Source organism: Alosa pseudoharengus, unplaced genomic scaffold (genome assembly GCF_046254945.1).
Source record: "Alosa pseudoharengus isolate Yale_2024_CS ecotype anadromous, Long Island Sound unplaced genomic scaffold, YU_APseudo_1.1 YU_APseudo_1.1_scf_8, whole genome shotgun sequence".
In the NCBI taxonomy this organism is placed as follows: Eukaryota; Metazoa; Chordata; class Actinopteri; order Clupeiformes; family Clupeidae; genus Alosa; species Alosa pseudoharengus.
The window spans coordinates 21,020,850-21,038,678 of NW_027468870.1; the positions used below are offsets into that span (position 1 = coordinate 21,020,850).

The 17,829-nt window shown below is 42.4% G+C and overlaps 1 protein-coding gene across 1 annotated transcript in view; it reads left to right on the top strand.

The window, feature by feature from the left end:
- The first annotated feature begins 1,668 nt into the window (after positions 1 to 1,668).
- mark4a (MAP/microtubule affinity-regulating kinase 4a) overlaps positions 1,669 to 17,829 on the top strand; it is a 35,432-nt gene continuing 19,271 nt past the window's right edge. The window contains exons 1-3 of the mRNA XM_076273691.1: positions 1,669 to 1,719; positions 8,822 to 9,019; positions 9,445 to 9,498. Of these exons, the coding sequence (XP_076129806.1) occupies positions 1,669 to 1,719; positions 8,822 to 9,019; positions 9,445 to 9,498 (303 nt within the window). The remainder of the gene's footprint in view (positions 1,720 to 8,821; positions 9,020 to 9,444; positions 9,499 to 17,829) is intronic.

Consider the following 17,829-nt stretch of genomic DNA (forward strand, 5'->3'; position numbering starts at 1 on the left):
ACCAGCAGGGTCATGGGCCATTGTGACTAGACTAGAGCCTATGTGCACTTCTCTAGCCGTTGTCATTGCACTTTGTGCTCAGTGCTTAGACTCCAACTTTCTCATGTGAGTGACTTTGGATACACAGGTTAAGATTGTTTACGTTATATGACATTTACTTATTTTAGCAGACAGTTGTATCCTAAGTCTGAAGCATCTGTGCTGCCTTTCTTATCCCAGAGCCCCTGTCAAACCAGGGGGTTAGGCATTAGAGATGGCGTCAGCCATTTAGCTTTAGTGGTGCCATGAAGTTTGTTTCTCATAGCTGGCTCCTGGCATGCATGCCCGGTCTGGGTTTTTTTTTTTTTTGGATACTGTGGTCAACGCACACATATGGTGTTTGCTGCTCAGTTGACTGGTTCTTTATGGTTCTATTGCCAAATATTAGCTTCAGGAAACAAAAGGTTGGTGGTCATTTGTGTACTTCCTGGTCACCAGCACGTTGTCAGCCACTGAAATGAATGGGAATGGTGATTTTTCTTTCATGCATCCCATTTTTGTTTTGTGCTCAACAAAACAAGTAAAAAGTGACATGGTGGGAGTATGCAAGTGGTACAATGACCTTTCTTTTCCCTATCCTATCCTATCCTATGTAGGCTATAATGTATTATGAAAACATATAGCTTCAAATATAGAAAGTTGTCACAGACAGGATTTTATATTAACATTCATAGGCCCACTAATATTTTATTTCAGAATAAGGTTTTACAATATATTTTTTGTAGAATATTTTACAATATGGTGGGGTAGGCCTACAGTATCAAATTGAGTATAGTCGAATGTTGTCAAATATTGTTTAGTCTGCACCAATCAGTGGATTGCAATTATTTTTTATTATAAATATATATATATATATATTTTTTTTTTTTTACTGCAAAACAACAATTCAATATCTTATATCTGAGCGACGGCGCTCTTTTCTAAATATTTAGTGCTGGTTAGCTGAGACCTTTAATTTCTCTATCGACTCCGGGCGACCGCTCTGGTTGGCTTTACGTTTGTGGTGAGGTTGATGTGTCAGTCAGTGTTTCCGAGGGAGCAGTGGCGCATCTCACGGACCGCTGCCGGAATAATGGGCTTCTCTATCATGTGAGCAGTCCGGCCTTTTCTTTTGCCAGCCACGTCAGTCGCATCCGAAATCAAGACTGAGTGGGGAAGAAAGAAGAAATAGACTCGTGTAATTTATATCAGGCTGTTATGTGAAAGAGGGACGAGGCTTTTGGATGCGTATTTGTTTTGCTAGGCGACATGAAGCAGGGGGTGGTCAATCGCCACCGAAACGCTGGTTTCTGGCCAAACACCATCCTGTTCTAGCTTGTCCTCGGCCTCGTTCGGTTGTATTTCATTTCCTTCGGTGAATTTTCATTTTGTACACCACAGCTTTTTTTTCGGTCAGAGAAGATGCAGCAGGCTTGAGGACATCCTTGATATTCGCTGACTGCCTTCGCCGCTGCCATGACGAACGCAGGCTTTCTCTCGGGCATGGCTCAGCCGGCAGCCTCACAGGCAGATTGACTGGGTCGTGGTTGCAGCCGCGGAGAGGCCGATGTCGACAGCTCATCGTAGGAGCTCGATTCTGTAAATATCATTCACAATAATCATCAATAATAGTCACGAATCTCAGGGAAAATGTCCTCGCGGTCTGCATTACCACCTGGGAACGAGAGGAGCTCAGACCATGTAAGTGCAATCATTTTATGAAAATTGAAAGGATGGTTATATTGCATAGGCACACATAGCACCGTTATTGTTTTGAAGGCTGTCTTATAATGATGTTAATGTGCATTGTGCATATAGGCCTAACATTATTCTGCAGCATTTTATCCAAGAACATGGGTGGAATGAATGGATGACTGAGAAAAAACCTGCGCTATGCTACAGCAGGTTCTTTTGCAAAAAAAGGGCCATATTCTTGATTGTGTGTGTGTGTCTGTGTGACTGTATGTGCGGAGCTATCGGTGGTAACGTTAGGCAAACAGCCATGGTTAAACCCATCCGCATTTGATGGCTCTCGGCGGATGTGCGCAGAAGCGCCATCCTCACGGCCGTCACTTCTCATTATAACACCAAGCAGATAATGATGTCACATTCTGATTGTGTGTTCTCCTTTTGAGGCCGTTTTGCGTTCGCTCGACTGGCATGCTGCATCCGTTTTCTCTCATGCTTCGGGACAGCAGGGCGAACATTAGACTAGCCTGACCCAGGCCTCTCCCTGCCGCTCTCATGGCGAAAAATCTCAGCCGTCAAATGATCGACAAAAGAGTGCTGAATTTTCCCAATGCGTTTCGTGCTGTTCTAAACGCTGGCGAGGCCAAACAGCGCCATCCGCAAGTGAGCAGCATAATTTAAGGATGCTACCACGAGCAGAATACACTGTCTGTCTTATATGAAAAGATTCCGGTGAATTAATAATTGGTCATTTTTCCATCGCTTACAATATACTGAAGGTAAAATAGCGTCCAGCACCAACAACAGCATTGAAGAGCATAGGCTACAGCTAGCAGGGATTGAGGGTGCAGCTCCCACCACGGGCCTGCAAGATTACACTGCTGCAGGCTCAGATGATAATAATATACATCTAGACTACCTCTCCGGGTAGGAAGCTAGCAGAGTCAGCTTGCTATAGGCTACTATATGCGTTAACAGACCTATGGCCTTTAGGCATCATTGTTTAAATATCAATGTGAATCACATTTACAGGCTCAATATGATTGTTACGTTGATATTTATTAAACAATGGGTCTATTAAGTCTGCAAGCTATTATGAATTCTGCACTATGTGTGAATTCACAGGGCTAGACACACTGTAGAAGCCCATCGGTACATTTAGTAGATTTAGCATTTCCAAAATGGAGAACTGAACACAGAAAGAACGTGAAAATGAATAGGTTTAAGGGGAAAGGCAGAGGGTTGAAAATGAAGGTGCAAATTTGAAGAAAATAGAAAGGGCTGCAACATGGGTTAATTTAACTGGCAAACCTCTGCAAAGGCCATTATGCCATTATAAGCTGTTACAGTACAGAACGTTTAAAGCGTCCAATACAGTGGTGTGCAATACAACTAATGTTATACAAGAAGTGCATAGCTCCTTATGACTGATAAAGATGAGTCAGATAGCCTATATAACATCAATCATGAAGGTTGTAAGAGAAATAGACCTGCAGCAATCCAAAGCTGTTTTCATAGAGCCTGCCCTTGCAAACCTACATTTGTTGCCTTCTTTGTGGTCTGGAAGCACCACACTGGATTCCAGTTGCCTGTGGCTGGGAGCATAGTTAATGAACATGAGTGTAAACTATGTTGAGCGTGCTGGATCTTGCAGCTCTTGTCACAAACGCACAAAAGCTCACTTGGAATGCATGAGTGTTATACAATAAATAACATTTATAGAATCCAGAATGGAGGAACCAGAGAATCCTTCCCCTTAAAAAACAAAACGTGAAATACAGTATGTTCACATAACAATAAAATGCTTCTGAATCAGACATCTTCAGCAATAGGCACGTTACTGTAATCAAAGTTTAAATGAAGATTTTTCCTCTTGCATCATCACCAGGGCCACTCCCCATAGCACTTTAATTGACAGGCAATTTGGCAACATTTTGAATCATATATAATGTCCACAACACTGCTTAAACTCCCATATTTAATGTACAAAAGCAACGTTTCGACCCTGCTGGGTCTTCTTGATTTTTCCTGAAGAAGACCCAGCAGGGTCGAAACGTTGCTTTTGTACATTAAATATGGGAGTTTAAGCAGTGTTGCGGACATTATACATTTTTTCACTGGAGTATGTTTTTTTGTCCTGCACCTGCCAGAAGGTGGGATGTGGACACAATAACTCTTTTTGAACATTTTTAATCATGCCACATTTTGTATGAACTCGTACTGAAGTTTAGGAGGTTCTGTGAACCATATGGAGATATTACTCTGGTCTGGTTCATTTCCATTGAAAAGGGAAAGGAGCCATCGATTGGGAAAAGGGAAAACTCTTAAAAGAACCAAATTGGTGGGAATCCAATATAAAGGTAGCGTCAGCGATATTTGGTTTTTGTCACATTCAGCAAATATCTCCTCATGATCGGCTAGCTCTCCATTCTGTGAGTGCTCAGTACACTCTTAAAACGAATGTTTTAAAACAGATTTGTTTTAAGAGTGTACAAAATCCCTGTCTTCGTTCACAACCCTGACTTCCTGAACTGGGAACAAGCACAGGGGAGCAAGCTTGTCCCCCAAACATACAGTAGCCAAACTGTTCCAGCCAATAACCAAAAGGGGGTGATGGGAGTTTGGGGAAATGGGATAGGAGTTTGGGGAGGGGATTGGTGAGTTTGACTTCTCTGTTGTTTTGTTGGTTCAAATATCAGCAGACGTGACGGCATCCACCATCGCTGACGGTATGTTGAAGGATTTGAGAAGCAAAACTGTTCAGCACGATGAGGTACACAACTAAATTGAACCAATGTTGGACAAGGCTTGTGGTACACAATCAATTTTCTTAAAGTAACAAAGCATGGGGTACCCATGCGATGGCCATTTAGCACTAAGGTACCCAATTTTTCTAAAACTGAAAAAAAGGGCCTTGATCCTACCCATGACAACAACGTAGTAAGATGTTATGGGGATGCATCATGTCAAAGGCTCCATTCTTATTGTACCCATGACAACAACGTAGTGAGGTGTTCTGAGGATGCATCATGTCAGAGGCTCCATTCTTACTGTAAGTCAGTGTGGCATCAAAATCAGTTTGAAACTGGTGTTTGTAGGTAAAAGGTTTGTAGGTATATGTTGCTCTATTTAATCTCTTGATCTTATCTCCCCTGCAGGTTTCTCTGCTCATTTTTCAATTGCTTCTGTCTAATTGCTAAACTATTACAGGCATGCATAACAGTGTAGGAGTGCAGAGTAATGATCAGAAAATGACATACATCAATTTCCTATTTAGGGCACCATCATGAAAACGAACTATGAAATAGTGTGAACCTTTCTTTAGTGATAGCTGTGAAAGTTGTGAAACTGATACTTATGTTTGTCAGAACTGCACACGGATAGCTTTGTGGAGAAACTCCAAACATTGAGTAATTTATTAAATCAATTCCTGATATGAACACTGGCCAAGCACTGTACAGTTGTGCCTCTAGGAAATCACCTGGTGGTGGGAGATGAAACCACCACACCAACCACCGCTGCTAGATTTTGAGTAAGGGATAGACAGCATGCAGTGTTAAAGAATAAACTCTTTTAGGGAATAGGACCACAACACAAAGCTACCTTTGTTTTTGTAATGTTTTTGTTTTTGATGTTGCAAAAGCACCTTTTTTATTGTTGCCAAATAATGTTGCTAGTGCCACCTCTCAAATGCACCCTAATTCTATCTGAAGAATTTAAATTGGCTTTAGGAGATGGAGAATGTTAAAAAGAAAAAGTGTATAAAGTAATTGTCAAGTAAATCAGCCACAATAAACTAATTATGTTTTACAGTTGCATATAACAGTTAATCATTAGTAGTATTACTTTAAAATAAATTAACTTTTTAATCAATAAAATTGACATGGGTAAATATCTCACCCAGTGGACCAGTTATTAGTGTCGACTGGAATCAACTTAATCAGCGGTTGGTCACCAGCATCACTGAAGGTTCCTTGCAGCATGCCTTTTCACATCAGTCGCCATCACATTCACTTCTCAGAGAAACATTTAACATGGCTTCTTAAAGGGAAGTTCAGAAGTTTGAAGGGCTTTTTTGACTAGATATGCCACCATCTTTGGGTGTATGGGAGTCATTCAGATTTAAAAATGTGATAAATTCAGATTTATCAAATGTAAGGATGCAGAGATGTGTCTAGTTAGTTGTGGAAAATGTGGAAATGTGTGGAGAGGCTACACAGATGGGCTGTGGTTGAATCTCTCTTCACCTGTCTGTCATCTCGTCAAGTCATCCACTAAGACTAAGAGGTAATAAGACCAACAGTATTGTTCAGTGAAACTGGAAACCTTAGAAAATGGCATTTTAAAACAATATTTATCCCTATTTACTGTAACTGTTCCTTTGTTTTGGAAATCCACTAAATATACAACATTGTTAATAGTATAATATTCTGTTTTGTTAACAGCAGCAGCAAAGTCCTGACAGTTGGTCGAGACCAGCAATGGTTACTTAATCTTGGATTACCTTGCAGACGTAATATACCCGAACTAGATTAATGACGTGGAATTGATCTATATTGACTTGGCTGTATACTATGCTGTTGTATAGTATCGTTACTGGCCATTCTTAATTAATGAGACAATTGTCTAAATGGCAGAGTTGTGTTCTTTGTTTTTCATATGGCTTTCAACTTGTTATTGATGGGAGTTATTCAGGATGGGAGTTATTCAGCAAATGTATGACATAACAATGTATTACTATATTATATATTTCAGATTTTTTTTTTTTGTGGTTTTGGTTTTTACCATCTGTGCTTCCTAACAGACAAACCTCTATTGAGTGTTATGTCATTGCTCTCATTCAGATATGACTTTCTCTTCTATTTTTCCCACCGTATGACTCTGTATGTCCACCGTCTTCCTCTTCCTCCTCCTCATCCTCATCCTCAGAGCTCTGTTGAACACCTGCACACACACTCCCTGTCCATGAGATCCTTCACAGCTCCTGAGTACTCTAAACACTCACCCATCTGTTCGGACACGTGCAGCGGTCGCAGCCGGCGGCGGCTAAGCCCACGGTGCCAGGTCCATCCGTCCATCCGTCCGAGCCAGACAGATCCAGGCCTGAGACAATCTCTATCCGGGATATCATCAACCTCTAATCCAGACATTCATCTAAATTGCCAGTAGTTAACCGGCACAACTCCCCAATCCAGCAAAATCTAGTAGTTGGCCTACTTTAGCTAAACCTAGCCACAGGAGCTAATGTCATACCTCCCCTACAGTGGCCAGTCATTTACCTGACATACTGTATTTACTCTGTTAATGATAGTCACCCTTTTTGGTTATGGTTATGGTATTTGGCAAACAGTTTTATCCAAAGTGACTTGCAACATCAGAATAACGGATTAATAATGTTTTTATAAATTAACTGCACTGCAAGGTCATGAGGTTGGCAAAAAAAGCACTCTGCAGTTATTCCACCAAACATTTATTGTTGTTGACAGGATTGTTAGACTAACTAAACACAATACAAATTGCATTTGATGTTGGTATGTGATAGTTTTTACTTATTACGTGGCCAACCACTTAGTGCTGCTTGTATATGTTGGCTTGAAAAATGACACTTTATGAAATAGCTGCAGGGCCTTACATATAATTTTTCTACGCAGCGGCTTGGCGGCATGCCACTTTGTAAGTAAAGGCCAAAACATTTAATGAGGCCCAATTGCAACACGATCACGTCATAATGTATGTGAAATGAGAAGACAAATCGGTTGCAGATGTTGATGGGCAAACCTTCCCCACGAGAGTAATGTGGGGTTTGTTTCAACCAAGCAACCATCCATCTAACCAGTTTCACTAAGCTGCTTGGCTTATCAAGCCCAGAGACCAAAATCAAGACTAACCACACACTGCACTTACTGACTATTTTACGGAGAGAGCGAACAACGTCTTTTGTCTGCCTCCCTCTTCAGATCCGCTCCACAACATTTGTATGAGCATTCACTGGTTATTTTCATGTTCCTTGATCTGGTCATGTGTGAAACACTGTGGATTACCAATGTGAATAGAGTGCTGCAGAAATAAAATCAGCCCTTTGCCTTGTTTTGCTATGCAAGCGATCTTGGTCATTTTGATTATTTGATTACTTATAAACTAATCAAGAGTGTTGTATAACTACTCTGAATTCAGGAGATGTGCTGGGAGCATGGAGAGAGATGGGGGCATTTCAGAGCCTTTATTCAGGAAATATGCTGGAGAGAGATGGGGCATTTCAGAGCCTTTATTCAGGAGATATGCTGGAGAGAGATGGGGCATTTCATAGCCTTTATTCATGAGAAGGGGCCTAGGCGCAGCACTGACCACCCCCTGCTCTCTCTACTTCATCAGCAGTAACCTTGCTGACTACACAATTCCACACACAGTATGGCAACCTGAGCAGTATACAGGCCAGACCGACGCTCCCACTGCCCACGCAGTCAAGTACACAGCCGTTCAGTGAGTGACCCCGGCCCTGTGACTGACCCTGACCCCATCCCTATCGTCCCCATGCACTTCTAGTCCAGTCCAGCCAGCTACATTTGCTGCAGAGGTTTTAACGTCTGTGCACTTACTCTTTCTGTTTAGAGAGTGGCCTCAAAACAAAGGCCTAGATAGTTACTATCGACACATAGAGAGGTGCAAAGAGGACAAGGCCAAATAAAAGTGGACCCATTCTGGTTTATAACCCCAGGGTTCGGTAAAAGAATGGAACAATGGGCTTTTTACTTTGATTTGCATTCAGTCGAGTTCAGGGCGTCCATTTTGTCTGTCTGGTTGGTCGCACGCATGTGAGAACAGCATTTGTTCCATCAATACAAGATGTATCCATGCAGGTGTTCCAGGATTTGTAGTGCTTCATCTGATTATGAGTTACATCAGTGCCGTCTTTGACACAGTCCCCGTGATGAGTTCTGATGACAGATGGAGGCATCACTTTGGAATCCAGTTCAATTCACAGCATAGCATTCTATTGCTCTGAAATGTGAACACAACCTAAGTCGTTCATCCCTGTCCTGGTACTTCTGAAGCACTAGAACCTGACTCCTTTTTTAACTGTGTCCACCTGCCCATTCTCTTCTCTTTTACCCAGCATGCCTCGCTGGCGGTGAGTCGCTCCGAGAAGGGTGCAAGCGTGTCCAGCCGTTCACTGGGTGCCCGCTGTCGGAGTTCCATGGCCTCCTGTTCGGATGAGCAGCCACACATCGGGAACTACCGGCTACTGAAGACGATTGGCAAGGGCAACTTCGCCAAAGTCAAGCTGGCACGCCACATCCTTACAGGCAGAGAGGTAAGACTCACACATACACACAAAGTCACACACACACATACACACACACACACACAAACACACCGAAATAGGTATAGAAAGACTTGTACTGTATACAAACACAGACACACACACACACATGCACAAACACACCACATGTCCTAATGGGGGAAGAAGTGACTGGTTTAGTATAGTGGGGAATAGGAAAGACCAGCACAGACTGGACCCCTGTATTGATCATAAATGCTTGATAAGTTGATCATAAATGTTATATGATATTGTAAACATATTTGTCAGCATAAGCATTTGCAAATTAGAGTAATGCTTGTAATTCTAAAATTGAGAGGGCAGATGTATATAAGACTTGTGTAAATGACGCATGATGAATCATGGTGGTATAAATAACACAGCTAGATTTACATTTTGGTTGCTACTTTGTGTTTCAGGTCGCAATAAAGATTATTGACAAAACTCAGCTGAATCCAACCAGCCTACAAAAGGTGAGACAAGAGGTTTTGGTTTTGTGTGATTTCTGTGATATTTTTGCATTTGCTGAAATGCATGAACTGTTAAATAATTGTTAAAGTAACTGCCTTTACCTCTTTTTTGTGTGTGTGTTCTTACAATTGAGTCTTATATGTGCCAGTCAGGGGTCATTATGTTGTATAAACCCCCCTTCCAGTCAGTGCAGGGCCCTTTGAACCATCTTAACCATCCTGTACCTTATGGCGCCCCTACCTGATGCCTGTTATTGACATGAAAAATCAGAATCAGAAGGGCCATTCAGAAGGGCCATTACCTCTTTATGTTTGGTTTAACACACTGTACAGCAGAGCATAAGCTTAGCTATTGTTTGCCACAGTGATTTAGGTGCACTTTAAAACATAACTTAATGCATATAGGGCCAAGATCATGGACATTGATTAAGATTACTCCTACTAGACTGAGCTCTTTTTTCATTTAAGGTCTGTTGTAGTGTAGGACTAGGTTTAATCCATGTTCATAGTCACAGTTTATGGTAGCATGTCATGGAAATATCAACAAATTCCTAATTATTACTTTCAATATTGTTTTCCTAAACCCTACAATGCAAAACACATCATACTCCTGGGTAGTGTTTTCCTTCTTACTACTGCTGGTTATTTCTATTAGCCGAGGGCCCTCCCAAGCACACATGTAGGCTTGCATATGGTGAGCGTCTGGTGGCAGGTCTTACTTGGCCCTCTAACATAACGATATCCCAGGAATTATGTCACATCGTGGAGGGCGCTGCGTGTGTGTGGTCGAAAGGAGGAGGAGGAGGAGGAGGAGCTGATTTTCGAGGATTTTTAGTTCGACCCAGGCGTGGTGGGGGAAGGGGGGGGGGGGTTGTGGAGGGGAGTGAGTCATCAGTGTGTTGGTATCTCAGGCCAGCTTTAGTCAGTCAGTCAGGGCTCATCCTCGCTTAGGGTGCACTCCTGATGTCTCATCTGCACTGTATATACATATGGGCATGTGTGTGCGCACCGGTATACATACACGTTTGTACATGAACACACACACACACACACACACACACACACACACACACACACACACACACACACACACACACACACTCATGCATGCCTTTTGTCTTGATGTTAGGAAATTATATTATCTGAAATTCTTTGTTTGAATCTCAATCCACCCTGCATGCAGTTGTCATAGAAGAGACTTATGTGATGCATGTGTGTGTGTGTGTGTGTGTGTGTGTGTGTGTGTCTGTGTGTGTGTCCTGAGTCGCCGTGTTTACGTGACCCAGTGTGTGTGTGTGTTGGTGACTCTTGGTCAGCAGCGGGGCTCAGATTGAGGCACAGTGGGGCATGCTGGGCCTGTGGAGGACCACAGATGTCATCCTTGAGCGGCCAATCACACGGGGCTGCTTGCTCTACACATGTATACTACATTATGCACAATGCATTAACACAGACCGTCCGTCCACTCAGAATGGCATGTGTGTGTAGTACTAACGTGTACTACATTACTGATGACTGCCCAATCATGCAGTGCTATTTATACTCCACATTTACTGCATTACTGCTGACTGACTGGTCACACACATGCCGGTCATTGTACATGTGAACCAGCAACTGCAGCAACCGTGGTTTCCACGGCACCATTGCACTTACATTCTGAAATAATAGAGCCAAAATTGGTCAGCAGTATTGCCAATTTGAGTGTCTGCATGAAGTGTGCTGTAAGGCACAGCATGCGTAGTAAAGAGAAAATGTACCATTTTTGGCTACAGCTTTAGCTCACATTTTAGCATACTACACATTTTCACATGTGTCCTACAGAACTGCAGTCAGGTCAGTCATGCAGAGTTACGCATGCCTATGTGTACCACAGCACTAGTTACTGACTGAGTTCACACACAGTTCATATAGACTATACTACATGTGCATATTACTCCATAGAGTATACTACATGTGCATACTACTTCACAGAGTATACTACATGTGCATACTACTTCACAGAGTATAGTACATGTGCATACTACTTCACAGAATATTTTACATGTGCATACTATTTCACAGAGTATTTTAAATATGTATACTACTTCACAGAGTATTTTACATGTGCATACTATTGCAGTAGTACAGATCAGTCAGTCATACAGAACTGCAGATGTATACTACACAGTGTACTGACTGTACTGACCAGCCAATCACATAGACTCATAGACATACAGTGTCTACTCCAGCAGGGTTGGCTAGGTGACTGATCACAGAGAGCCTCTTATGTACACTGCACAGATACACTGCACAGAAATATTCTCAGATTCCTTAGGGAGAGCTTCCCATGTCTACTGCAGATGCACAGCGCCGCGTTACTCACTCTTCAGTCTCTGACTCACAGTTCTGTCCAAAGAAAAGATTAGAAACAGAATGGAGACATTCATATTCCCATCAGCACTGTGTTCCATGTCTACGCTATGTTCAGTGGGCACGTCAGTGATGTGTTATATGTAGTTTTGTTCATTTAGCAACTGTTACAATTACAGGCATAAGATGTGTTTTGTGATTATTAGTGTAAGTACTATAAGCATCATAATCCAGTAAGACAGCGGTTCCCAAACTTTTTTCCCGCTTACCACCACCTACATCCTGACTCGGCTTGCGTACCCCCACCATCCGACACATAAAAACGTAACATATTCTATTGACGCATTCCAGGCATCATGTTTAATTAGACAATTATGTTTAATGTGCAACTGGTCTATGAGCTCTCACACTAAAAAACAGTGTGGAGAACAACATTATGAAACACAAAGAACAAAGAGAACATAGGCATAAGATTTAAAATATATATATATTTAATACTTTTCCGACATTGCCCTTTTCATTTCGCGTACCCTCTAGTGGAATCTCGCATACCACCGGTGATACATGACCAAAGTTTGGGAATCCCTGCAGTAAGGTATAGATTTCTGTGGTGACTCAGTGGTTTCTGTGGTGTGGAGATAACCTATCTGGTTGTTAAGTCCGATGTCACGAGTCCAACAGCTTTTTCGTCAAAAAAACGTTTACTAGCGCAGCCAGTCGGTTTTCGCAATTTTTAAACCTTGTCACCATCACCTCCATTTTAGTAAGAATAAAACCGTTTAACTTTAACAGAGTAGCCTAATTACTGTAGCTGTGCAGCCAAATGATACATTCAAGGGTAACGTCCAGGCTTCCACGAAAAATAGGATTTTATTAGGTTGAGGCCACAAGTGAGTAGTAGGATGCCAATTTTCTTAAAGGCTACTCTGAATAGCGGAAAAAATAGTATATTTTACTGTCTACGGAGAAACGAGCAGCTCTGAAAGCCGTTGGACCCGGAAAGAGATTTATTATCCCATTATTGCATCATCACTTAATAACCGAATAGGTTATCTACAGGATGCTTAGATCTTTTGACACTGCTAACCATAACATATGGTTAACGTCAGGATAAGGGGTTGGGTTTGGTTAAGGTGATGCTCAGTGAACAATTAGAAAGACTAAACCTGAATGTCAAAGAACTATCTGTGAAATGTCTTTAGGTTTCCTGAATTTCCCCTTGGGGATCAATAAAGTATCTATCTATCTATCTATCTATCTAGGTGGGCTATCTAAATAAACTAGCTGACAGAAGAGTGTTCCTTACATCCGCTCTACTTTAGGAGTTCTTTTCCGAAACGTTATATCCATATAAATATTTTAACTGATGTTCATAAATATTTTTTTTTATTTTGTTTTCCAAGTAATTTCAGTGGAACTGTAATTGGGTAATTGTTATTTGATTTATCTTTACCCAATCAAAACAACACACTTTACACAATACACAATCAAATAACATGGCTTATTAATGTTTTAAAAAATGTATTTATAGCATTTTAGAAAAGAGCTCTTCACTTGTTTCTCCAGTGTCCATTCAACTTCAACTCCAACACGTGCTAGACATGCACAGTTTTACTACCTGGCACTCTACAGCACGCAGATGACCTGCTGACCCTCCTCATCCATGCCTGCTAATGCTCAGTGGTGTTATCACATCTGATAGACATATGGTCAGTGGTCTAAACAAGTTGGGTATGGTCTCTCAGAGTCATACAGTCAGTTTTGTTAACATGGTGGATGTAGTCGTATCATAAACATACAGTCTGGTCTTAGCATGTTTGGCATGGTCTAGCACAGAGCTCGTATTGTAAGGGAGAGTTCATTCACTGGCCTAAAATCTATATGTTCACTTGTCCTCTGGGGTGTCATTTTGTACGAGGCTGTTACCCAGAAACCACTGTGGCACTTGCAGAATGTGGGATGTGAGTGGACATTAGTCTTGGGATAATGCACTGTGTTTGGACTAAGCAGGGAAAATAGCAAGTTTGTTTTTTACATTTTATGGAATGATTCACAGACTGAGCTCACATTATTGCAGGATTTAATCACTCTTTAAAATGTATTTTGTTTGGTAAATGTTTCTAGTGGCAGTATATTTTATGGAAATGTAATTTTGTTTGGTAAATGTTTCTAGTGACAGTATATTTTATGGAGATGTTATTTTGTTTAGTAAATATTTCTAGTGGCAGTATAGTTATTTTTTGTTTTTGTTGTAATGTTTTCATCTAGAGATGATCTGCTGGGCTGCCGGGTTTGGCATGGTCTCTCTTGTAAAAGAGATTACAAATCTCAGTGAGGGCAACCTGGTTAGAAGAGCTTAAACAAATATAAATAAATAAGTTGATAATGTAGTGACGCCACTCAGTACAAAGCATCCTTTGTGTTTTTATAGTTCAATAAGAGTAAACACACACACACACACACACACACACACACACACTATCTCTCTCACACACACACTCTCTCTCTCTCTCTCGTTCTCTCCCTCACACACACACACACATACACACACACGCACAGAGTCATTAAGTAGTTCATGGATTTCACATGAGAACCTTGTGATATAAACTAGTAGACAAAACGAATATGGGATTAAACAAGCAAAAAGCCAAACGCAAACATGCACACTTTTATCCTTTTGCTTTTGAGTGATTGTATATACAGTATCTCTCATAGTCCCTGGTCCTAAAGCGTTTTCATGACAACAAAGCTACATACTGTGAGTTTATAGCACCCGTCCTCGTATCCATAGTAGCCGCAGCATTGTACACTGTACACTGTAACCTGTCACCTCAACGTTGTCAGGAATTTTTCAGTAGAGAAAATCATTGGGTTTTTAATTTAAAATTTTGATATTTTTCATCGTTTCACAAAATACGACAAAGAAAAGGATAAAAAAAAGTTCTAAAACAGCTGCATTTATTGATCACAATTAACTTTTAGTCAGGCCTGTTTTCGAGACACACACACACACGCACACACACACACACACAAACACAAAGAAGTGTTCTCGTTTGTCCCAAAGCTTCATAACTCCAGCGGAGTAAGTGCTGTGACCGAGGAGCAGATTAACAGAGCTTTGGGGGAAGGGGGGAGGGGGGACATGTGGCAGACGATGAGCCAGTGGTGGACGACGGTGTGTGTGTGTGTGTGCGCACGAGTGTGTGTGTGTGTGTGCGTGCGAGTGTGTGTGTGTGGGTGTGTGTGTTTGTGTCTGTTTGTGTGTGTGTGTGCGAGTGTGTGTGTGTCTGTCTGCATGCAATAGCGCATGGCATATGACATGCAGTTGCTTCCAGAACAGACATGGCACTGTTGCATGTGTGTAGGATCTCTGCGGAGAATTGTCCAGTGTGTTGTCGAGATCGGTCAAGCATCGCTACATACATGAACAGGACTGAAGCATTCGCTCTTCTACTTGATAAGAGACAGGTGAAAGGATGTTGCAGCTGAACAACATGGGAAGGAGGAGGGACCAGTGCTGATTGGACAGTGTGGCAGGCGAGGAGCGATTTGATTGGCCAGCAGAGGAAAAAGGGGCACGTGGTTGGCTGGCGTTGTGTAAAGATGCTTTGGTTAACCCGGGGGCATGAGAGGAACTGCCACACTGATGACATTACCACAATGTGACCCTTTACGCATGAGAGATAGAGAGAGAGAGGGATGGAGAGAGAGAGGGAGGGAGAGAGAGAGACGGAGAGAGGGATGGAGAGAGAGAGAGAGAGATGGAGAGAGAGGCACAGCAAAGAAAAGAGGGGTGGGGGATTGGCTGGCGAAGCAGAAACGACACAGAGAGAGAGAACGAGAGATCAAGAGAGGGAGGTAGAAAGAGAGAGACAGACTGAGGGGGAGAGAGAAAGGGAGCGAGGGAGAGAGAAGAGGGGAGAGGAAAGTGGAGAGAGATGAAGAGAAAGAGGGAGAGAGAGAGGGGGAGGAGAGAAAGAGAGAGAGAGAGAAAGAGGGGGAGAAGAGTGGAAGTGAGAGGGAGGGCGCCCAGTGGAGTGTAGACACAGAGAGGCAGAGATAGAGAGAAAAAGAGAGAGAGATAAAGAGAAAAAGAGACAGAGAGAGAGAGAGGAGATGGGCAGTGCTTGGGCAGTGAAGATTATCACATGATCCGCAGAACCTCATCTGTTCTTTGCTCTCTCTGTGCCCTCTGTGGACTGGTTTGTTTTTTTGGTCTGCAGCTCGGAGCTCCCCTCAAACTACTCAAGCACCCTCTCACTTTCACAGTCACTTACTCACCCTCTCACCCTCTCATACTTACAATCACCGACTCACCCTCTTACTCACTTACCCTATCACTCACTCACTCACTCACTCACTCACTCACTGACACGTTCACCCGCTTGCTCACTCACTCACTCACGAGAGCAGGAGATATTTATTGGTCATAGTTTAGTGACCTCTCCAAGCCTCCCAGGGTTAAGCCGCAGCCAAGTGAGGTCCTCTGGGAGTGTTCAATCCTCGTGTTCTTATTAAAGTGGGTTTGTAGACTATGCTGAGTGATGAGGCTTCAGCCAAGAACGGTTATGCTCTGCAGCAAGAAGCTGCATAGAGTCTCTCAAAACAGAAACTTTGTTTTCTGCCTGACCTAACAACTCTGAGTTGAACTTAACTCTGGACATGGACTGTGATGTCTTCATGTTGCACCAGTGGCTTTGTCCCAGTATAGCATGAGGAGCTGTAGCACTGCCATGCAGTGGAACTTATTCTGTGGAGACTGTGTGGTGGGAGGCTGAATGTTATATGTGGACTGTGTATTGTGTAATTTCATAAAATTCCATCCATAGGGGGCCCTGCAACTGACATTTCTCACTATCTCAAGTCAAACACACACACACACACACACACACACACACACACACACACACACACACACACACACACACACACACACACACACACACACACACACACACACACACACACACACAGAGACTCATACACATAAACACACACATGTACATACACTGACACATTGCACAGTGGATGTACTGTGCACAACGGTGTAGTGAAACGTTTGGAGTTTGTGCGGACACACAGATATAGAGACAAGCACCGACCCAGGGGGCTATAAATGACAGGGATCCAGGGGCCCTGAGAACCTATCCACCTTATTCCTTACAGTAATCCGGTTTTCATCTTCCGTTCCATTCTGTTTCACCTTATCGTCTACCGGCACATTAAAATCAATACAACACAGCTTCGGCCGGATAGAAAACTGTATTTCTGAATGCTGAGGTGTCATGGCGATGCCCATTGTTTCTGAATGCTGAGGTGTCATGGCAAAGTGACACATGGGCCCCCAGCCTGAATGTCTGATCATTATGAACATGTTACTTATAATGTATGTTTTGCATTCTGTGTGGGGTCCTTGAATATCTACAGAATGTGCATCAGTGACAGAGGCTCTACAAAGATTTTTAATGGCTAGCCTGTTATCTTATCTAAAACTGCATTGTTGTGTGTTGTGATCTTTCATCACCAGTTAAAATGACCCTCAGTTGACCCGCAATATTTTGTGTTGTTTCTGGTATGGCACCTTGAAAATGGAGGGCCAACACAATTGTTTTCTGCTTGTTAGCTTGCTGCTGTGTGCGTTGGGGTGGAGGGCCAGAAGGCACACACACACACACAACCTCAAAGTTAGTCAGTAATACCCAGTTTAATTCGGTCTTGTTTTGTTTTGAGTTTCCAGACTGGTATTTCAGGCATTATGAGACTTGCCCTCGGTTTCACTAAAACTAATCAGTTTATTATGGTACCTTCTGGGTAGCACTAATCCAGCTGGCTTAAGGCTTAGGGCGCAAGTGTCCCCTGTAATTGAAATGCATCTGTGGTGCATATGCTTGTTCACCTCTGTGCTCAAAGTATCCTTTCAGACTGTGTTTATCATTGTCTTGAATTGTTAAACACTGATTAAGTAACCAAGGGGAGAGCAAGTTT